This window comes from Cryptomeria japonica, chromosome 4, assembly GCF_030272615.1.
Source record: "Cryptomeria japonica chromosome 4, Sugi_1.0, whole genome shotgun sequence".
Taxonomy (NCBI): domain Eukaryota; kingdom Viridiplantae; phylum Streptophyta; class Pinopsida; order Cupressales; family Cupressaceae; genus Cryptomeria; species Cryptomeria japonica.
In genome coordinates this window covers 747,692,192-747,715,784 of record NC_081408.1, presented here as the reverse complement: position 1 = coordinate 747,715,784, position 23,593 = coordinate 747,692,192, and the positions used below count along the sequence as shown (strand labels likewise).

Sequence of the window (23,593 nt, the reverse complement as noted above, 5' to 3'; positions counted from 1 at the left end):
GAATATTTACAGGACTATTTGAGCATCATAGATGGCAATAGTTGTGATTAATGGGGAGTTTTTGGAATATTAGACCCAACTACCTGCCTTTATTCCTCCATAAACCAACCTTTCTTTGTGTTGTTCACATGTTCTCTTTGTTCATTCAAGCATGTGAAACTTCACTTCTCTAGCTCATTTCCATTTCTCTTATTTTCTCATTCAGTATATCCAAGACAAATTCAATTGAGAATTTAATTGCATTATATCTACCTCATATTTTCTCATGTTGAATGAAGATATAAATTAATTATAATTAATCTATGTTTGTCTCATTTTCTCTACTTAACCTTTATTGAATGAGAGTAGTTAATGGTATATCACATATAAGAGAAAAAAATATATATTATTTTGTTGTATCAATAGTTTGAAGCAACCAACAAATACAAGGGATGACATTTCAATTTTTTAAGTATAAAGAAAGAACAACTCCATTTTATGTTAATAATCTTTCCATATTTTTAAAATATATATAAATATATAGCTTTTTTAATTCATTCATTTTGTTGCTTGCTTTCTACTTTAGTTTAATTTCTCCTCTACCTCTCTCCAACTTCTATCACTTGACCATTACAAAATACATTGAAAGCATGCAATATGTTCTCCATAGAAGTTGTGCACAAGTCAACGTAGATATTTATAAGTTACTAATTATAGCTTTGTTTAAAACTCTATTCTCAATGATTGAACAAATAAAAGTGAGTTCAAATTTAAAAGTTAGCAGCAATCTAGTTTTAACTTTTATTTCCAACGGTCATAAATTTCATTTTTCAAAAGTTGAGAATGTTTAGTTGCTAATAGTTTGACTCAAGTTATGTAGCATGTCTTTCAATTCTCCCCCGACTCAAGGGAATGTGACCTCACCATGTTCTATGATCATAGATCATATACTAAATGGGTTTACAAGAAGGGAGTCAAAAACTTTAGGAAAAATGCAATCTGCAAGTGTAGAACTAGGTCTGCCCAAATCCAATCTCCACAACCTCTCTTCATACATGGTAGGAAATTTGTCAGATGTTGTAGACATGTATGCAAAACATGAAGCATAGATCTACAATACACCTTAAGTGTTTGATAAAATTCTTCAAATATAATTGGACGATTTGATCTTAATGTTGGTCGACCCTCATTCATTTTGGCACCTTATAAAATGAAGAATAAATTTAAATATAATAGGTCAACCCCCCCTTATGATGTCACTCCTTGTAAATTAAAAATAAATAAATTTATCTTTATTTAAAAGGTTGATCCCTTATGGTGAGCGCCCATGTTATGTAATGAAAAGTTGCATATATAATGAAGAGTTGCCTCCCTTCACAAATGACGTGTTCTTTGATGAAGTTACCCTCCTTCGTGAAGGTATAAATGAAGTTTGTAAAGTGTGAAGAATAAAAGACATATCATACAGGCACACACAAATTTGAGGATAAAATTGTAGAAGATCATTCAAAGTATATTTTTGAGAGAGAATTATTTTCAAGAAGACTAAGACTTCATCCTTTTAGAGCTTGATGTCTATCAATAGAAGATGTTGTTGTCTCAAATGGATTGGTGCTACAAAGATAAGCGAATATTGATACCTACAAAGTTTGTAAGAAAATTTTATATAAGCAATCTTTTGTCATGGTATAAGTGTGTGCTCATCACAAACAAGAACTCAAAATGCCATGGTATGAATTCTCACAACCTTTACATGTGTGAAGTCATCTTAGAATAGAAAATAAATCTTATACAAGCATCTTTGACTTTTACCACTCAAATTGGCATGTGTAACTCCCAAGCACTTTCCAATAAAATATTGATATCACCCACTAATAATAGAAATTGTTCTTTACAAATCCATTATATAACCCCCTAACCATTATCTCATTACAATAATATTTTAGAGATCTCAAAAAAACAAAAAACAAAAAAATTGCATGTCTGCACAATTGCATGGGCACCATAGTTTGTATTGGAGAGACATAAATTATTTATCTGTCTACAAAAAGTTAAGATATGATGAACTTAGGATATGTAAGGTGAATAACGTACATAACTACCAAGGGTATTGTTGTGACGTTTTCACACGCTGCCCCATTGCAAATGGGGACCCCCTACTTTTTAGGCCCTCCCAGTCTTTTGGCTTGCATTTTTGGGGTCTTTTTGCAGCAATCTTGTCAGTCTCTCCACTTTCCAGGTGTTCAAGGGTCATTTGATTAAATCTGCTTTTTGTTTGAGCGAATTCGGCTAAGTTTAGGACTCGTTTTGTGAATTTTAGGGTTTTTGCCTTCTGTCCTAGATTTTAAGGGTTTCTGTTAGGGTTTTGGAAAAAGTGAACATACGACTGGAATTAGGACCCTTCAAGGAAACTCCCAATAAAATTTGAGCCAAAACAGAGCAACTTTCTATTTTTAGAAAGTTCCTATTTTTTAGGGATTTTATTGAGTTCCGGATTGGTCTAATTTTGCCAAAAAATCAAACTTACTATTTTTAGTAAGTTCTATTTTTAGTAAGTTTCTATTTTTAGTAAGTTCTTTTATGACCTATTTTGCCCAAACCTTGACATTTTGAAACACTTACTATTTAGGAAAATCTATTTTTGGCAGGATCTTCACAGGAAAACACTGAAAGCTGAATATCTCTGAAGACGTTGAAGACTGAACATTCCTGAAGACCATTTCTAAATCTGGAAGAGTCAGAAGGAAGACAATTTGGGTCAAAAAATGGTTAAGTTTGGAACTCCTATTCCAGAAAAGGAAAGCATGCAAAATCATGCAAGTCCAGAAATTCACATCAATCCACCAATGTCATCCTAATCCGAAAATGACCTAAAATTTGACTAAGTCTGGAAATTTGGAAGATCTTCCAAAATCTAGAATTTGCATTACGATTCCTATGGACCTAAAACCACTCTCAAACATCCTAACAATATATATGAAATATAACTTAAAGTATAAGAAAGGAAAAAGACATATTGAAGATGCCACTTATACTTAAATGTTATATTTCATATCTATATCCTGACGAAGAGCCTGGAACATGTGAAAAAAATCCATGTATCCATGGACAAAGCCAAAATGCGCCCAAGGTTGAGCTGGGGCGCCAAAACCAAGAAGGCATTCACAAGTGGGAAAATCCGTCAGTCCATGGACAGAGTGAAAATGCGCCCAAGGCTGGACTGGGGCGCCAAAACCAAGAAGGTATTCATAGGTGGAAAAATCTGTCAGTCCATGGACAAAGTGAAAATGCGCCCAAGGCTGGACTGGGGCGCCAAAACCAAGATGACATTCACAAGTGGAAAAATTCGTCAGTTCGTGGACAAAGCCAAAATGCGCCCAAGGCTGGGCTGGGGCGTTGAATTCAAGAAGGCATTCACAAGTGGAAAAATCCATGAATCCATGGACATGATGAAAATTCCGCCCAAGCTAAAAAATTGAAATTTTGCCTAAGGCAATGGAATCCAAGGAGTCAAAGAGGAATAAAAAAAACAAAATTCCCCTCGGGCAAATTTTTGAATTTGCTATTTTTAAACACCGAATCTCGACAGAGTGTGGAAAATTTTATAGATTCGGAATCGTGGCAGAATTCCCCATCCAATGAACTGACTCCTAAATTTTAGGAGGATCCCTAAAAATAGGGATGTTGAAAAGGAGACATGGACAATTCACAAAGTAATGGAAATTCCTTCCTTCAGGACATAATTCTGGGAAAGGTGAAATTTTGGCGAAGTGTTGGAAATTCCTTCCTTCACGACGGAATTCTTGGAAATGGGAAAATTTGGCTAAATATTGGAAATTTCTTCCTTCGAGACAAAATTCCAAGCAAGGAAGAAATACACCCAAGGATGAATTGAACATAAAATTTCTAAGGCAAGGAAGGAATCAGGGATGAATTGAACAAGAAATTTCCCCTCCAGGGAAAAATTTGAAAAATCCATTCTCGGGCATCAAATCACATCCAAATTTCAAAAGTTTTACACATTTGGATTCGTAGGAGAATTTTCTCTCTCCTGGACTGTGGAACCCTAATTGGGAAATTTTCCTAAAAAATAGGAAATGTGCAGAATTGATGAAAAACCTTCTTCAAGCAAGGAAAGTTGAGGAGACTTCAAGAAAATTCTTCTTGAATCGAGTTTTCCCTCTCCAACAATTCCAGATGTGTAGGAGCGGATATACGACGGCAGAGTCCATTTGCATGGAGAGGATCTATTGAACGCATGGCAATATGGCGGTGCAATCATTGCCGAAATATTTGACCAAATGGCAACCTGGTCATTGCATGTTGAATTTATGGCAGATTCCTTTTGCATGCAGCCGCCGCATGTGGAAATGATGGAGCATTTATGACATAATGGGGTGATTTTTGCATGGATGAATATTCAACGCATGTTGGGCAAATTTGAAGGAGGTGGTGCATTTAATGCGCAATGGATGCTATTTTAGGTACTTTTGAATTATTTGTATATGGGCATGATGGGTTATTAATTGGAGATTCCCACCTTGTTGCATCTTGAGTGGAGAATCTTTTAGGGAAAACCCTAATTAGGTTTTGCATGTAATCATGGCTTGAGGCCTATATAAAGGGGTGACCCCCTCATTTGTAAGCAGGGAGCCTTGTATGAAATTGTTGCGATAAGTTTTGAGATAATAATAGTGAAACATTGTTCTCTGATGGTGTCCACTTAAGTTATTTTTTCAAAGCTTGCATGGTTTCACCTTCCTCACTTAGATTAGAAGTAGTAAAGTGCTTTGATTTCAATGGAGAATGTAATGGTGTTTGATGAATTTCCATGGTTCATACTTTTTGCATCTTGTTGATTGTAAGTTGCAGTGTAAAATTAGCCTTAACCCCCTAAATTTGTGCTAAGTTCAATTGTAGATGGTCGTTTGGATTGCGTCGTTTTTGGGTATTCAAATGTACTTTCTCGATTTGAAAATCCTCAATATCCTCAAAAGATTGCACCGGTTCTTGCAGAGTTGTAGTTGAACTTGGTGAAGCAGAGCTTGGTTTATTTGAAATTTGTCCACCAGAGCACTATTCATTGTTATCACTGCCCTTAGGAGTAGATTTAGATCCTTCTAACCCTTTCCCTTTCCTTTCCAGTTCATTCCAGTTCAGTCCGTTCGAAGCAGCAGCATCGCAGAATTGTCATATCCGATGATGGAGTTTCAGCCACAACAAATAAGTGAAAGAATGATGCAAACATAAGGCCCCTTGGATTACCAGCAAACACATCAGCCAACTGAGTCACGTCCGTAGCATAAAGGAACCTTGGAGTCGATTGTTTGAACTTTTTGCAATCTTAGCATGCAATCGTACTTTGATCAAGAGAGGGTGAAGTGACCATTAGGCAACTTTATTCTGTGTTCGACGATGTCATAAAAAACACGTCAACAGGTATAACCATGTTGCACCAACTTTTTTTTGAATTCATGGACTCAACAAAGCATATGTAACATCTACAAGTGACTACTATATTGTTTGTAACACTCTAATACTTCATCATGTCCTAATATGAAAGATAAGAAATTGAAACCAAGATCACCTCTAAATTTCATGCTCCAACTCAAATGCATACAGCAAAGTCCATCCCCTTAAGCACAAGATTGAGTATCTACTATATGCTCAACACAATTGGAATAATTATCACAATTGGAATAAACTTGGTTACAACATATTTACAAGGTCACTTTATACAATACAGAAATGAAATCAACACTCATGTTCCTTTAGTAGAACTTTGACAACTTAACAGCAAAAATAAGTTTCATATAATCACTAATAATGAAAGATGCTTTTACAAGTCCACCATATAACCCCCTCATTAATGTCTTATTACAACAAATTTTGAGTCCCCAGAGAATAATAAAATAATTATGTCTCCACCCGTACCTAAATATCCCATTTTTCTCACTCCACAAACAAGTTACACCAGATCTTAGGCTATACAAAGTGAATAGCACACCTAATCCTAGCAATAAGATAAATTAGACATTTTGAGTAGAGCACGTAGGCCCAAAAGAAAAAACTATCCATGAATAATCAAATAGAAGCATGAGAGAATATCAAGTGTCTATTGTCAAAAAGTCTTTACATAAGTCATGTCTTCTTTCAAGGGAAATGCAATCATGGCAATTAGAGAACTAAACGATGAGAGAACATCTATTGGATTGCACGATAGATATTTGAGAACTCACTGCTTAATCTAAGCTTTTTAAGGGTGTACCTTTCCATTAAAACTTGGTGGTGCAAGAGCAACCTGGAAGACAAGGTGGAGCAGGGTCACTGATAGGCCCTATGGAGGATTTGATGAAAAATGAAGAAAAACAAGACCTATAAGGTCTTTCAGTGATGTAACATGGCCATGTGAGCCATAAAATGTACTGAAATGCAATGTAATGGTCAAAAAGTGTAAAATTGTCATTTTGAGCAATTAGGCCTAGAAAAGGCTAAAATTGGGTTTTTGGGGTAGAAGTGTGTTTAGGTGGATAGAATATGTTTATAAAGTCTTCTAATGACCATTTTAATGTTTTAAAAGGTTTAGATATAGGTTTGACAAGTTGACATACATAGTTGTCAAACTTGACAACTTTGGAGCAACTTTTTGTTGTCAAAAAGTTGTCAAGAATGCAAAAAGTTGTCATAAGTTAGTTATAAGTTGGTTTTAGGTTGGATTTCGACCTAGAAGGCATTGAGGGTTATAAATGGATGAAATTGAATCATTTGTGGTGGTTGGGAAAAGGTGTTTTGATCAGGTTTGGAGTTTTGAAGCAATAAAAATCTGATTTTCATGTATATTTTTTAGGTTTCCACATAGAAGAGTCTGATTTTTCATTGTTTTGAGTGCTTTTATGAATTAGTTTTCATTCCTTCATGGTTGGAGATGTCTCTATAATGAAATAAGTTTATTTTGGCTTTGGTTTGAAGGATTTGGTTTTGTTTTGGTGAAGTTGTCTAATTTCTTGTGAAAACAGTCATATCCCTGCCCTAGGGTTAATAGTGAGCATGAAAATGTTGTATATTTTATTTCCAGATTGATCTAACCCCACAAATGGGTATGATGGTGTATTATATTGTATATTTTCATAAGATTTGGTTTCAGGATGCCATGCACAAGATGGCATGTGCATTGTGGGAGTAAAGGTCTGAAATTTTAGGGGCAGACTGTTGCAGAAAATACAGTCCTAATACGGGGGCCATATCTCACATTTCTACCGTTGGATTTTGCTGATTTTTGGATATGTTTTTTATAGCCAAGTTACAAATAATTTCACCGGAGCGATCAAATAAATTTGTTCATTTGCAAAAGTTATGGGTGACTGTGTAAGGGTCTATCAATATGGCAACAAGGTGGTAGTTTTGCAATGATTTTTCTTTGTCAATGCATTGAGGCAATTTGTAAAGTCTCAAAGGGTCTTCTATTGTTAAGTTTGAGTTGGGTCCATTGAAGAGCCACATCACTCGGTCAATATGTCAATGCGAAAATGAAACCTCACAATCCAGAATATTTTATCTTAGGTTTAAGATTTCACACATTTGAAAACTCAACTTTACAATATTACAAATTATACTTCTAGTTGTCAAAGGCACTGAATCCAAGGAGTCCTACCATGAACCAACAAATACCATACCAAACTATTCGGCAAGCAGCAAATGTGTAAGATAAGAATCACGCACCCACGATGTTGACAATTTCATCTTAAATCAGAGATTAACTATATCCTATGACAGGGAGTTGGTTATACATTATGACAAAATGGAGCTTTTCCATTCTAAGATATCAAGTGGGTAGGTGTAAATTGAGGCAAAGTTCATGGTCTCAAATGAACTTAAATACAAAACAAATAATTAAAGCGTAATTTATTGTTGAGTTGAAACAGCCCTGGTTGTGGATTCAAACTCATCACATTACAGATGCTATTCAAATTAAAAACTGATAGGGTTTGTATTAAACACTAACAAAGCACTGGACTGGTAAGTCTAGCATATAAACTTGGTTTCATTGCTTCTCAAATAAAGAATTTTTGTTATTTCAAACTTCAAAGCAAACTTTAAGTGGATTGTAAATGGAATATATATGACAGTTGTGTTACAAGAAATATTATGCTATATAGTATTATCACCAATTGATAAAAAGATTTACTCTTTAAGTCAATCCCCAGGAATCAAATAATGATGCAACTGTCACGTATATTTATAAAGGCACTGACTGTCAATAATTTCATCAATATTTAAATAAAAACAATGCTCGAGAAGGATGGCTCATATACTCAAAAAATGAAAGCCACAAACTTCAAAACCACCAATATCCAAAGAACTGCAGTGCCTTATCCAAAATTTTGCTTAAATATGAGATGAAAACCCAAAAGTACTATGGTACATTTCAAAACAATCATATTTTACCTCCGTCTTTGCTGAAATGAACATCAGAAAGAAAAAATATTCTAGATAAGCCTTTCCATATTAGAAACTGTATACATTGTATGCCTTCTCATGCTCTTGTTCTATGATAGAATGAATACTTTCTAGGGAATTTCAGCCAGAATATCACTATATTTTACAGCACTAGTGTAACTCTCATTTATGCAAATGAGCATTCTAATTATCCACATCATCTTACATTTAAAGGCACGGTAACTCTTTGATCACAAAAAAATTAGGAAAGCAGACATCAAAATATCATACACCACAAATCAAATGCCCCCTTTCAGCTGAACGAAGTGATATGATGCTATGCTCCCATGGGCTATCACCTGAGTCAGCATGCCCAATTCGAGATCCCATTGTTCCAACAGTCGATTCCTCCACCATTGGCCTCCCAATACATTGCTGCTTTCAAGATATCAGGAAATGGGCTTTTGCTTGGCTAAGCCACATTTATTTGCATCTTTAAATTTACAAAGTCCAGTAACATGGAAAGTGGCTGTTGATAGAGTAATGCTCACATAAGAATATTTGCAACTGTCAATGAAGTAGATAATGAGGACCACTAGCTTAACTCAAGTTGTAATTTATAAGAAAAATACGTCATGGCCATAATGGCACCCCGAGGTATAGGAAAAAACCTTGCAATGCCTACTTCTATCCACAGTGCAAGTGCAGTCAAAGCAACGAGATTATCATATTGTTTCCCACTAAACCAACTAGTAAAAGACAAGGCCAATATTAGGAGAATACCCCTTTGACCACCAATTAGCCACGCTATCATGTGAGCCACCTTGTAACTTGCTGTCATTTGCCTATTCAGTATAGCACAAAAACAAAACAAATTCAAAGCTATGTGTGACCCAAGGATCTGACAACAGAATATAGTAAACCACACATATCTCAACAAATCTTGAACAGGTGCTTTCTCTTCCATTTTTGTATCCACAAATTCCTCATATTCATAAGAACGAAATGAAGGTTCATATGCCTCAAAATAATCTTCCCAGGTTACACCTCGTGTTTGTCGCTTCATACCTGCCCAGGAATATCTTCTTCCCCCATTCAGTTCAGATTCTCTCCATTGACCATTTATGCCTGATTCTTGCAATCTCAAAGCCATGTCATATTGATATCTCGTGGTTTCATTTGATAATACCTGATTCACTCTCATGAACTAAGAAAGGAGAAAGTAGAGCAAAAAACAAGTATGCAGCTAATAAATGGAAAGAAAAAATTAAATAATGGAGTAGCTAACCTCATATGCCAGTCGAATGCTCTTGAATGAATCATCAGCATCAGGATCCTTATTCACATCAGGATGATACTGTAAAGCATTCAAATTAAAAAGGAGAATATTTAGGACAGAAGGTGAAGAATGTTTACCTAAACTAATGAGTCATAAATAGGATCATTATTAATTAATATACTAGCCAAGCACCAACATTAGGCAGATAATCAAAATAGCATGAACAAAACTAACCTTAGCTATTGGTTTTCTGCAGCAACAGGTTAGTTTAACGCTACATACTGTAAGTGTAAGCTACATGAAAATTCTTTCCAATATAGAAAGCAAGAACAAATGAAAAAGAACCATTAAAATTAACTTCAAAGAACCTTATTATTTGCTATTCTTGTATACAGAATTTAATACATCTGAAGTATTAAAAAGAAAGGAAGTTAAAAAAGCTGGGATCCCCAAGAATAATATAAGTCAATTGGTCATTGAAGATTTACAAGCCAAATCAATTCAAAGGCTCCTGATCATCCACTGCAAATTGGATGTGGAGAGGTTGGGTTCACAGCATATGTTTCAAGAGTTTGATCATCTTTCCCTTATGTACTTAGCCTACTTAATTGTATTCCTCTGTTTCTTAAAATTTTATCATAATCTATACTACCAAAGTGTTACTGCAATTTCTATGATTAAAGCTAATACATTTCTATACAAATGAAAAACTAGTGTTTTTGTTGCAATTATTATGCGTTCCATTTCAAAACACCATCTCTAAACAAATATTTTCGTTTACCAAGGTAGTGTCTCAATTCATTAATGTTACTAGAAACTAGAAACTACTAGCGACCACCTACAAACAATCCAACTTTTCTTGGTAAACTACTGCTTGAATAGTCAATGTATACCAGAATCAAATCCTTTTATCTGGACAGATTAAACAAAAAATATATTTGGATTCCAAACACATAAAATCTAAAGGATATGACACAACATAGCAGCCATTAATGACTAGCCTTTCAACTACCAACATCCTCAACATTATGGGATCTGGGTTTGTTATGCTTGTCTACATACATAACAAAGTCAAACCCAAACCCAAACCCAAACCCAAACCCAAACCCAAACCCAAACCCAGATAACTTACCTGTCATTTTCCAGTCCCATGACAAATCGACTTGACTTTCCTATCATAAAGATCAATAATATTATCTGTCCCTTCAAAACAACCACTGGGGCTTTGAGGTCATACATAAAACTCAGCCAAACCCATATAAATTAATCTAACAGGGCTCCAACTGAACTTAAACTGAAAAAAGACTAAGTAGAGCATAACAAAACGCAGAGAAACATCCAACCAAGGCTTATAGTGACTGAAACCAACCTCTTACCAATCACTTGGAATGTCTAAAACACTGCCGGGGATGTAGGTATAGTCCAAAGCAATGCCCAAACACCTTGCCATTGTTTTCTGGTTAAGATTGATGGGCTGAAGTCATGTGGTAACAAAATCCAGTATCTCCTTCACAGTTTCCACAGCACTTTTGAAATATAGTCACACTTGCCAAAACTTCCTAATGAGAGCATAAGACAGCAATCAATAATAACTCACTATGCCTCTATTTGAGCATTGTTGACATTAACGGCATCCTTTGAATCTAGGCAAATTTAGTCATCCAAGAATTGATATCATTGCTCCTAGCCAACCATCCAACTCACACCCCTCATGCAGGGAGAGGAACTCCACCCCAGTGCAGTTTAAAACTGCACTCTCTCTATGACTAATCCCTCGGCAAAATTATTCGTCTAGAATATCAGTAATTGGATTCATTTTAGCATTAGGAGACAATACCAGACCCAAAATATCCTTAATCAGTTACCTACATCACAACTTGAAGCACCTATGTTCTCCGAAACTCATTTGGGATGGTGACACCGCACTGGCAGTAGAAAACTTATCCATGCTAGAAGTCTTTGCAGCAGTCTCTAACTCATTATCTAAAATGTTTTTAGTAATTTTACTGGCCAAAGAGATACTAAGAGAAACATCAATAAGAGGTGCATCAAAACAAAGAAAGGAAGAGGAGAATGCAAACCTGTGGATGAAGGGTTCTCTTTCAAGGCCACATCCTTCCTAATAATGACCTGTTTAGAATCATACACACAGAAAACCTTTGACTCATTTTAGACAAGAATTATTGACACTTAACCTTCAATTTCTTTCTCTTCTTCTCTTAAATAAGATTCCAACCATCACATCCAAAGATAGAAAAATGAGCAAACATGTGCTTCCAGTCACTCAATGCCTCTCCAAGATTCACATCTCTCTGATTTCTTTCTCCTCCATTCTTAATCATGATTCCAACCATCACATCCATAGATATCAAAATGAGAAATTGCGTGCTTCCACCCACTCAAAGCCTCTTCGAGATTCACATCTCTAACAGCTCTAGTAGGCATCCAACATTGAACGTAGCATGCAGAATTGCCTGCTTCTGCTCCAAACATATAGTCTGTATCTTTAACAAGCAATGCACATCTAACTGTTTCAATGATGGCCCCATTATGTTGAGGTGTATACTAGAAAATATACAAATATGTGCCAAATTTATTAAAAATAACCTCAAGAACAATATTAACATATTCTTCACCACTATGAGTCCTAATGGTTTTGGGAGTTTAACCATATTGATTTTCAGTAAGGATTTTAAATCCATTAAACATCACTAGGAATTTGTTATGCTCGAACAAATATACGCAAATATGTTACGAGAAATCATTGCTTAATATCAATAGACACCTCATAACTGAAAGAGAGATCTAGTCCACTGGATCAGAAAGGGTACAATGTGCAAAACATGGATGAACCTTAGCCCTTCACACCTTGACTTTTTCAAAACTTAAACTATGATGTAATGTGCTAGGGATATGACTTTTGCTTTGACATTTATTTGGTGTTGCCCTACCTTAAGCATATTTTATTAATTTCTAAATGGAATATATTGAATATTAAGGTCCATATCTTATGTTGTGCAATCTAATCTATTTAGTTACTTTCTATAATCATATTTTTGGATCTTATCAGATGCTGCTTGCCAAATCCAAATGTTTCAAAAACCAAAGGTATTTAGGCGATCCAAGAAAAAGGTAAACTATGGCATATGCTTAATCTACTCAGAAATGGAAGCCGTTACAATTCAAGAAACTTATTTCTTCATGCCAAAAGTTTCCATTATCACCAGCATGAGTAACAAATGCATGTAAACTGAGATAAAAGTTAGAGGAGTAAACTTCCAACATTTAGAGAATCTATGCATTGTGAGGCACAACTACCATAACTCAACTTCCTTTCCTGTCAAAATCATCTGACATTGGAGACTTAGTTTTTAATTAAACTTGACACATTAAAATCATTGATTCCATCATTTGCAACGACAATATCACCACCTCCAAAAATAGCAAAAGCAGAATTGTCACCATGTAAGTTTGCACTTAGACTAGGCATATAAAAGTCATTAATTTCCTAAAAGAATGATTTCATCATTCCCAACAACAATACCACCACTTCCAACAATAATAGTTGAAGAATTATCACTTATATGTCATTGCTCCAAATAAGTGAACAAAGAATTATTATTAGCAATATAGCAAGCAACACCAAAAGACACAATCCATTCACTATTTGAAAAATTATGAACAACTCAAACATGTCATGTCCCCTTCATAAGCACTTCAACATGGTGGACCATTAGCCTATCAGTGGGATCTTTCATGTCTAACGCCTAAGGACAATGATGACAATGGATTATGCTTTGATAGACAAATCCCTTTAAACCAAGTTTTGTTTCATCTTGATAACAACTACGCATCACTAGTGCAATCTCCCAAGGAAATGAAAGACTTTCATACTGTGAACCATTCATTCAAATCCCCAATGCTAACACAATCCAAATGAAACATTCACAATCAAACTTAGCAATAACGAGGTTCAGGCTAACTTTGCACCGTAGCTTACAATCAACAAACTACAAAAACTATGAACCAAATCCCATCGCATTTCTCCATTAAGATCAATGTAGTTTAACTAATTGAGTGTTGTCCTCATTTTTGGATTCTCAAAAATGTGACAACCCCTACAAATTTTTGCCTAAAAAGTGTCATTTATGTCTCCAAGGCACGTTTTACGAGGTACAAAACTCACATTTGATAGTGTCAAATCATTGGAGGGTGTCTTTGCCATCATTGTCCAAGTTTTGGTGAGTTTTGGTCTTCCTTTTCCTAGCTTTCTATGCAATTTCGGGTTTCAGAACAGTCACTGCAAGTTGAAGATTTTACTCTATTGCACGCTTCTTGAGGCGGAAATTCGCCCCATCCTTGGGCTGGATCGATCGTTGATCCATCCCCAAGCTACGTTTTGAATTTCGTCGCGTTTCGAGTCCATTTGCTATGTTTTTGCTTCAATGTAGGGGAATTTTTCGATGATTACCAGTAACTGGTAATTTGTTTTTCAAACCCCCCTTGAAGCTTTTAGGCTTGTTGGGGAATTTTTCTCCAACTGCAAGTTTTTATAAAACTTGTAATGGGGGTTTTAAAACCCCCATTACCAGTAGTTTGACTTTAAGTGTTTATAAAACTTGTAAATGGGATTTTAAAACCCCTTTACATGTCTTCATAACTTAAAGTTGTTTTTATAATGTTAAAATAAAACTTGTAAATGAGATTTTAAAACCCCTTTACATGTTTTAAGTGAAATCACTTGTAAAAGGAATTCTATTTCCCTATTACAAGTAATTTTACTTGTAATTTCTTTTCTAAACCCGAAATTTGCCTTAAGAGGCAAAAATATGAACATTTTGTAAAACTTGTTTTGTTTCCAAAACCCGAAATTCTTCCATGCCATTGCAAGCTGATTTGGGTTTGAATTTTTTGGAGGAAATTTAGGGATTCCTTCCAAGTGTGGATTTGCTGCAACTTTGAAGGATTCAAAACCCATTTTCCACGCATTTATCAAACCATTTTTCACCATTTGTCTTCTTCAAAGCATTTTTTCTGAATCATGCATTTATGCATTTTGCCATGGTTTAGGGGTTTGAATCCATCTATCCCTAAGGCGTTTTTCGCTCAACCATAAATGCGTTGGATTCTAAGCATTTATCAAACCATTTTATGCGAATTTATGGTTTTGGATTTGCAAAAAAGGCCCTAAAAACCAGTCACGTGTTTTGCTGAGTTATGCATTCTTCGCCTATGAGGTATTCTTACAATCCTAAGTCGTTTTTGTTTTGTCTTGTATTTAATGATGAATGAAATCAGTTTCGAACCCTTTTCTTGGCATTTTTACATGGCATTTTTATAGCAAATCGGTTTTGCTTTTGTCACAATGCGTGGCTAAGTTTTTTCCATTGTTTAAATTCTATTTAAAGGGCTTCATCTTCCATGTTGGGTTGATTCTCCAAGTTTGGATTTCTTCTCAACCTTGCAAGGTAGTTTTTATTTTTGTATTTCTTTCTTATTTCTTTCCTTGCATTTTCTTGTTTAGTTTTAGTTTTGTTCATGTTCATGATGGGTTTATGAGAGGAAATTCCCCATTTTACAAAGAAATTTGTAAGGTAAAGTTGTTCTTCCCCTTTGGAATTTCTCCTTCTTTACTTGCATTCGGGTTTTGGAAACCTGATTGCAAGTAAGAGGAAAATTTGTGTTCTTCTCCTTTTTGGACAAAGACTTAACCTTCTTTGGTCCAAAAAATCAAGTTTCGAAATAAGAAAGATGTGTTCTTCCCAATTTGCAAAGAAATTTGCAAGTGTAAAAAGTTCTACCTTTTGATGTGTTTTTCCCTTTTTGGACAAAGACTTAACCTTCTTTAGTCCAAGAATCAAGCTTCAATGATTAAAAAATCAAGTTCTTCCCATTTTCTTGAAGATGATCTTCCCAAAATCTTTTCATGTTCATTTCCATCATCCATACATACCATTTCATCCACTTATTTCACACTTTCATTCATTTTCCCCATTTAAAGTCTACCTATGGTCAGCCATCCAGAACCCGAAATTGGTCCAAAATGCACTCAAAAAACACATGTAAATGAGTTTTAAAGGTCCAATTACAAGTGCAAACTTGTAGTTACCCATTACACATATAAAGTTGCATGTTTGTTCTCCACAATTGCAAGTTAATACTCTTGTTTATCCCACACATGTAATGCAGCTTCCAAAACCCGAAATTCACTTGTGAGCCCATTTTTGCATCAATTTATCCCTTCCCTTGTTAGTCTGGTTTGCACACACAATCTACCAAATCAATGAATTAAGGCATGGGCCTTATTTTGCAAGAAGATTTCAAGATTGGAGGATGATACAAAGAAGAGATACAACAACAATCATGGTTGAGAGCACATAATGCTTTCAAGACAAATATGGTCATGACATGGAAAGAGGAAGGCAACCCTTTCCCTCTTGAAAAGCTAGTACTACCCCAAGCAAGAAGATAAGGTTGAAGTTCGTTGGACAAGGACACAAAGATCATTAAGGATGCAAATTCTCGTTCCGGATCAAGATGCCTTCACTGATCCAGAATACTTCAAGTTCTAGCATCCTGAAGCGACATGAAAATCATCACAGACAAAGGATGATGCAGTTAGAGTCGTGTCTTTAGACACATGGAATAGTTTTAGTTATGCATTTGTAATTTTGTTTTGACAAGTTACATATAAAAGTGTTTTTTGTAAAATGCAAGTTAACTCATTACTTGCACTTTTGTAATTACATGTAAGGCAACTACAAGTTGTGTTCAGTTAGGACTGTAGTTGGAATAAGTCTTTGTTATTTATTGAAGTCATAGTTAGTTATTGAATAAGCCTTGGTGGTTGAGGGAATTTCTCAAGTTAGTTACGATCCTCCCACCTTTTTCTCAAGGCTCCTCTCCTATAAATAGAAAAGAGGGTCCATTGTAATAGATATCTTTTTGAAAAGCAAGCAAAAACTCTGCCAAATTACAGCAAGATGTCTTTGCGCTTATGTATGTGAATTGAAAGTTTTTGAAGAATAATAAAGAAGGATTACTCAAGTTTTGAGTCTTTGAGCTACATGTTTGAGTTTGAATCTTTTTATTTCTTCTATGCAAAGTGTTTCTAAAGGAGCTTAGTCTAACCTGATTTGAAGTCTTTGAGCTGCAAGTAAAGAAGATTAATTAAAATAGGAAAATCTCTAGAAGGAGCAACAAGTCTTTGAGCTTGCATCTATTCTTGAGGAAAAATTATTGTTTGATAAGAAATAGCAGCAAGTCTTTGAGCTTGCATTAGTTCTTGTCTTTGTGTTGAAAGAATAGATTATTCCAGTCTTAGAGCTGTTGTCTTTTATTCGTTGTAAAATTTAGTATAACAAAGGGTAGATAGGACTTCCAATAGTCAAGTCTTTGAGCTTGATATTGTTGTCCTGTCCTGAAGGAAGTGACGGGAGTCTTTGAGCTTTCAGGAAACTTCATTTCCTTTCTCTCGTTTTCATTTAAAGTTGTTACCATTATTATACATTTTTTTGCTATCACTTTTCTAAGGAGAGAAAAGGATATAGGCTTCCTTGAAGAAAGAAGGAAGACTGCTGTCCCATCCTGTTTTTATTTCAGTTTTAGATAGATAGGGGGAGCCTTCCCTTAATTAGGAGAGTTTCATACTCACACATTGTGGTTGAAACCACAATTTTGTTTGCTTTCACGAGTGTACAAAATTTTCAACCAACATTGAGAAGTAACAAAAAACCATGCAAAACGTAGAACACAACACAAAGAACCACCATAACTTCAATGAAACTTATGTATTGATGTCAATATAGTCTTGGCAACAATTTCTTCTTTCCTCCTCCAACTCTACTTCTTCTTTCTAAGGCTATCCACTATTAACTATTGTCCGTTAAATATTCACCCTTACAAATGAAAGGCCAAGCCTTTTATAGATACCCCAATTACAATGAAGGGCCAAGATTGATTTGGAATCAATGGCCAAGATTTAAGAAATAAACCCTAATTAGGGTCAGTTACAACTAACTCTTTCTTGACCAATGGGATCATTACAATTCTTTGATTACATGTCTTTCTAGGTGAATGACCAATAGGAAATAAGGTTCGGTACATTGAACTTAGTGCCCTCCACATGTGTGATTGTTGATGAGTCAGGTAGATTAAACTTGGACATATTGACTTGTTGAAATGATAATCGATGTTGTTATTAATTAAGGAGAGGAATACTCCTTATATCGAAAATTACAAGAGGATCTTTCCATAATGGAAACGATCAAGAATAGAAACACGAAAAACAGAAAGGAAACTTCTTAAAACTAGCTAAAGATGAAAGACACAAACGAAAGTTTCTAAATACTAACTAAATGACTAAGATTACCACTATAGCAATATTACAATATTACTTTAATACAATGAACTTAGTGCCCTCCACATGTGTGATTGTTGATGAGTCAGGTAGATCGAACTTGGAAATGTTGATGAGTCAGGTAGATCGAACTTGGACATGTTGACTTGTCACGATTTGATTGGTTTGATAATAACTAAGCGCCAACTCAAATTGCTCCTTGTAGATCATCACAAAGAAATGTTTGTGTCTTGGGCAATATCTCTCAATACACAACATCATCTAACTGCTTGATGTGATAATAATGGGTCATATTCCCAAATTGTATCATTATTCTGATCAAGTTTCTAACTTTGCTTAACTCTTCTGAAAACTATCACAATGTCTTTGATCACGTTTCACTTTTCCATCTTCACATTCGGAAATTCTTCTCCTAGTGATGCATTTCTATTTTCAATCTTGGAACCCTTTACCTTGAATGTTCTTGACCTCGATTATTTGATGTAGAACTCCCATATTGCAGTTATTCCTTTCATGACTTTCTTCCTTCATGCTGATGAAGTAGTATTCTTCCTGTTTTTCCTTGGAATGAACCCTTGATGCTGTTCAATCTTACAGCTGCCTCTTCATTCTTCCTTGAAGTGTTTCTCTTTCTCATCATGTTCTTGAGGATTCTTGATTTTGATGTTGCCTTCTTTCACATTGTTGAATTCGATCATTTGATCAAGGAAATCCAAGGTCGTTGTAAGATTGTCTTTTTTGAACTTGATTTCTTTATGATGTTGAGTCCTTCCATGTTGCAATGTCTGGTGTACATCTTCATGTTGCAATTTGCTTGTGCTTGCGCATCTTGGCATCCTCTTGCATGATGTTGAATCTTCTTCACTCGTTCACCATTAATCAAGCACCTTGGAATCACTTCTGGAAATAATGTTTTCAATTCTGGAAATGGTTCAGTGAAGTGAGGAAATCACCCAAATCAGAGTGTGAACATTTCAACATTGTCACTATTTCTTTCAATATTACATCTTTTCATTGATCATTAATCACACTTGGATTGAAAACTGATCTGCTGATTGCATTCATCTCACTGAATTTTATATTCTGGATTGTGAATCAGTCTTTGATCTGCTTAGTGCTTCCTTATATGCTGTTATCTCTGTTAATGTTTTTAGCAGCAGGAGATTTCATTTTGCTTGCAATGGTTTCTTCCTACACTTCTAAGAGAAGCTGATGTGTAACGGCTTCCTTGATAACTGTCACCGACCTGCATGTATGACTTGCAGCTTCGTGGCAGCCTCGTGCATGCTGGCAGCGGTTTCTTTCCTCTTCGTATTCCATCCGGAAAGAGGTTTGCTTGTGTCTACGTCTTATGGCTCTTGTCAATGCCGGAGTTTGTAACGGAAAGTATTGGAACTGCCGTCCAGCATATTGCGTGATCTGGATGTTGGCTTTTCGTCTCCTCCATCTCAGATTTTTCAAGCCTTGTTGTTTCTTTAAAGGAGGTCAGCAATTCGTATTTTGGAGCGTGGAAAAGTCCTTAAAGAGAGACTATTATATATTTGTATGAGTGATCATTCAGGGGTGGAGATTTTTTGACAGCATTTTCTGTAGCATCTTTGTATCTTCTTCAACGTATATATCTTCTCTGTCTTCTCGTGTATGATTGAGGGATGCTTATTATGTGTGTTAGAAAGCTTCGTGCTGGCCGTATTGTAGAAGCCTTCAGTTTCAAATGTTATCGGCTTCATCTTCTAATTGTTAAGGGTTAACAATTGTGTCTAGATCATTCAGTTTGAGAGCTTTTGTATTCAAGTTTGTGACTTCAATAAAGTTTGATTTTTGGTGTGGCTGGGTTTTTCACCCTCAGGTGGAGGGTTTTCCCAAGATAAATACTTTTGTATCTTGTTCTTGTGAAATTTTAATGTTTCAGATTTCTGTGTCTTATGTTTTTGGTTCTAACATTAACATGGTATCAGAGCAAGTCTGAGGTTGTCTCCCTCATTGGAGGCCTCAGGATTCTAGGAGGGTTGCTTGTTTATTGTTTGGTGTTATTCAAACTATGTTTTTTTTAAGACTACGCCATTCTCTAAGCTGCGACTTCATTTCTTCCTATTTCGGATTTCTTGAGCGACCCTGCAAAACACGACGGGATCTGTGCAATGCAACTGATCTGAGGGTATCACATCGTGTGAAGTCCACTTTATTGTTTTTGGAAGGACAAGATCACGGCTTCTCTGTGTCGTTGCTCTTATCTGGCATCTGCATCCTATCATCTTGTATTTGCTATGATCATTTATCACATTGTTGTCATTGCTATAATCTGCAATCTTTGTTTTGTTCAAAGGAGAGAACACTCAGTATGTGGTGTATTTGAGCAGACCTTAATGCATACCAAAAGATTCTTGATATAAAGAACAATGTTGGAGGAGTCTTATGAAAAGATAAGATTCAGCTACGAGACTAACTCAATGGGAACCAGCAATAAAGAGGTGGAGGCTACACATGTTCTAGGTGCATAGCATGTGTTTGTGAAACTGAATGCTATATCTGAGCTATCATTATGTTCCATACTGCTGGAAGTGTTGGTCACTCTATTGATGGGAGATTTGGAATTGGAGTATGCTCCAACATACTTCTTGACCGCTTCAACACTGAAGATATTAAAATTGAGACAAGGGGGCTCTCCCAGTGAGAGGGAGCCTAAAATTTAAGCTTCAGAGGGAGCCTGACTTTTCAGCTTCAGAAGGAGTCTGACATTTCAGCTTCAGAAGGAGCCTGACATTTCATTAGAGGCAACCTTGGACAAGGAGGTCAGAAGGTTGATATCAGGTTCAGAGGGAGCCCGTCATCATGAAGATTTGGTTAATGCATTTTTCTCTGTGACAGAGAAATTTGAGGTGAAAGCCCTTGTAAAGCATTTTTCTCTACGACGGAGAAATTTGAGGTGAAAGTCCTTGTTGCTCTTTCCACTCATGGGAGTAGCCATAGTGGATGTCAAGTCGAGAGACTCCATGACAACATCACATTGAGTGACTCCGTGATGAGAACTTGTGTTTATTTCACACATGGGAGTAGCCATGGTGAACATCATGTTGAGTGAATCCACGATGCTATCGTGTTGAGAGAATCCATGATAAGTTTTGCTTTTTACACATATGGGTGTAGCCATTGTGTTTGTCATGTTGAGAGACTCCATGACTTGAAAAATCTGTAAATGATATCTCCTTTGCTAAGAGGGAGTGTTAATGTTTTTAGCAACAGAAGATTTCATTTTGACTGCAATGGTTTCTTCCTACACTTCTAAGAGAAGCTGATGTGTAACGGCTTCCTTGATAACCGTCACCGACCTGCATGTATGACTTGCAGCTTCGTGGGAGCCTCGTGCATGCTGGCAGCAGTTTCTTTCCTCTTCGTATTCCATCCAGAAAGAGGTTCGCTTGTGTCTACGTCTTATGGCTCTTGTCGGTGCCGGAGTTTGTAAAGGCAAGTATTGTAACAGTCGTCCAGCATATTGCATGATCTAGATGTTGGCTTTTCGTCTCCTCCATCTCAGATTTTTCAAGCCTTGTTGTTTATTTAAAGGAGGTCAGCAGTTCGTATTTCGGAGCATGGAAAGTCCTTAAAGAGAGAGTATTATATATTTGTATGAGTGATCATTCAGGTGTGGAGTTTTTTGACATCATTTTCTGTAGCATCTTTGTATCTTCTTCAGCGTATATATCTCCTCTGTCTTCTCGTGTATGATTGAGGGATGATTATTATATGTCTCAGAAAGCTTCGTGTTGGCCATATTGTAGAAGCCTTCAGTTTCAGATGTCATCGGCTTCATCTTCTGATTGTTAAGGGTTAACAATTGTGTCTAGATCATTCAGTTTGAGAGCTTTTGTATTCAAGTTTGTGACTTCAATAAAGTTTGATTTTTGGTGTGGCTGGGTTTTTCACCCTCAGGTGGAGGGTTTTCCCAGGATAAATACTTGTGTATCTTGTTCTTGTAAAATTTTATTGTTTCAGATTTCTGTGTCTTATGTTTCTGGTTCTAACATTAACAATCTCGACACTTCACACCTTGTTTTTGACTTCTTCCTTGAATAGGCTACTGATATTTATTTTACATACTTCTGATCTGATCCTTTTTCTTCTTTGAAAGTTGATTCTATTGTAAGGATATTTATTTTACATACTTCTGATCTAATCCTTTTTCTTCTTTGAAAGTTGATTCTATTCTATGGATTCGGCCTATATGATATGAATTCACACATGGTCTTTACTTAGATCTGAACTGAGTTGGAGCTGTGACTGATTTGCATGGATATCCACCACTCCTTGGTAAAATTCGCAATTCTGCTTTGATTTTCATTAATCCTCTCTCTGATATGATTGAGTTTTTTATTACATTGTCGGAATGCTTAATTGCAAATGTTGTAAGTAGGATTGCAAGGGTTACATGACCTTGGGCGGGATTGCAAGAGGGTCTTGCAATTGCACCCTTCTTTAATAGAAATTTCCAAGGAGATTGCAAGGGTTGTTTGCAAATGCACCCTCCTGGGTAGACTTTTCCATTTCATCATTCAAACTAGGGCAAACTCAGTATGAAGCGAGGGAATTATATTCCTTAAGGCAATTTGATTGCATACAAAGGAGGGTGGAACTGAATTTCTTGAAAAGCAGATTGCATGAGTTTCATAACCTTATAACTTTCAGTTTGTGATTTCATATTGCCTACTTTTTCTCACAAAACAATATGTGCAGCAGAAATAACTAGATGAAAAAAATATAAGAGTTGTTTGGGTGAAGAAACACAGGCACATAATCTATTTCAGTACCCTTCCAACCTCTTGAAACATTATACAAAAGGCCCCTTCAAACCCTCTAAATCTCTTCTCCAATTTGTAACAGTTATAAACAAAGACAAAAAAAATTTGGAGAGTAGTAGAGTGTGGCTGTGTCATATTTGCAACAAAGATTTTAGAAGGAGCTACACTAAAATATATGGTCACCTCTTGGGCATTATAGGACAAGGGATTACAGTTTGTCCACAAATAAGCATAGCTAAGAAGGCAGAAATTAATCAATTGTTTATTGTAAGTGAAGGTCTAAGGGTATGCAATACCAATAGAATCTACATAATTTACTATGCCATCCACAATTGCTAGTGGTGATGTTGATGTTTATACAAAAGGAAAGAGGAAGACTAGTGGTGTTGAGAGGTTGGAAACAATTGCAGGTATGTTTAATATGCAATCATGAGAAGTGGCAAAACCGTTTGTTGCCAAATCTTTCCTTGCCAATACCATCCCATTTCATGTGGCAAGTTCAAAAAAATATAAAATGATGCAATTTATGTTGGTCCCTCATTTACACACTAGAAAATACAAACTATGCACTACCCTCCTTGATAAAAAATATTCTAAGGTGAATTTGGTGGTGGAGGACATGAGATAGACTTGGATGAGGATGAGTTACTCTATTGTTATGGATGGGTGGACTAATATTAGACGTCAGCCACTCGTCAACATCATAGTCATATCTACAACTAGCTATTATTTTCCTAGAGCTAT

General features: G+C 35.8%; 1 protein-coding gene across 2 annotated transcripts in view; it reads right to left on the bottom strand.

The window, feature by feature from the left end:
- Positions 1-8,450: 8,450 nt before the first annotated feature.
- Positions 8,451-23,593, bottom strand: part of LOC131076690 (uncharacterized) — an 80,541-nt gene continuing 65,398 nt past the window's right edge. The window contains exons 2-4 of one of the 2 annotated variants that reach the window (XM_058013994.2): positions 9,704-9,772; positions 9,484-9,604; positions 8,451-9,260 (exon numbers count right to left, since the gene is read on the bottom strand). In XM_058013994.2, the coding sequence (XP_057869977.1) occupies positions 9,253-9,260; positions 9,484-9,604; positions 9,704-9,772 (198 nt within the window). In that variant the 3' untranslated portion in view covers positions 8,451-9,252. Of the gene's footprint in view, positions 9,605-9,703; positions 9,773-23,593 lie in introns of both variants that reach the window. The other variant, XM_058013993.2, reaches the window with a different exon arrangement.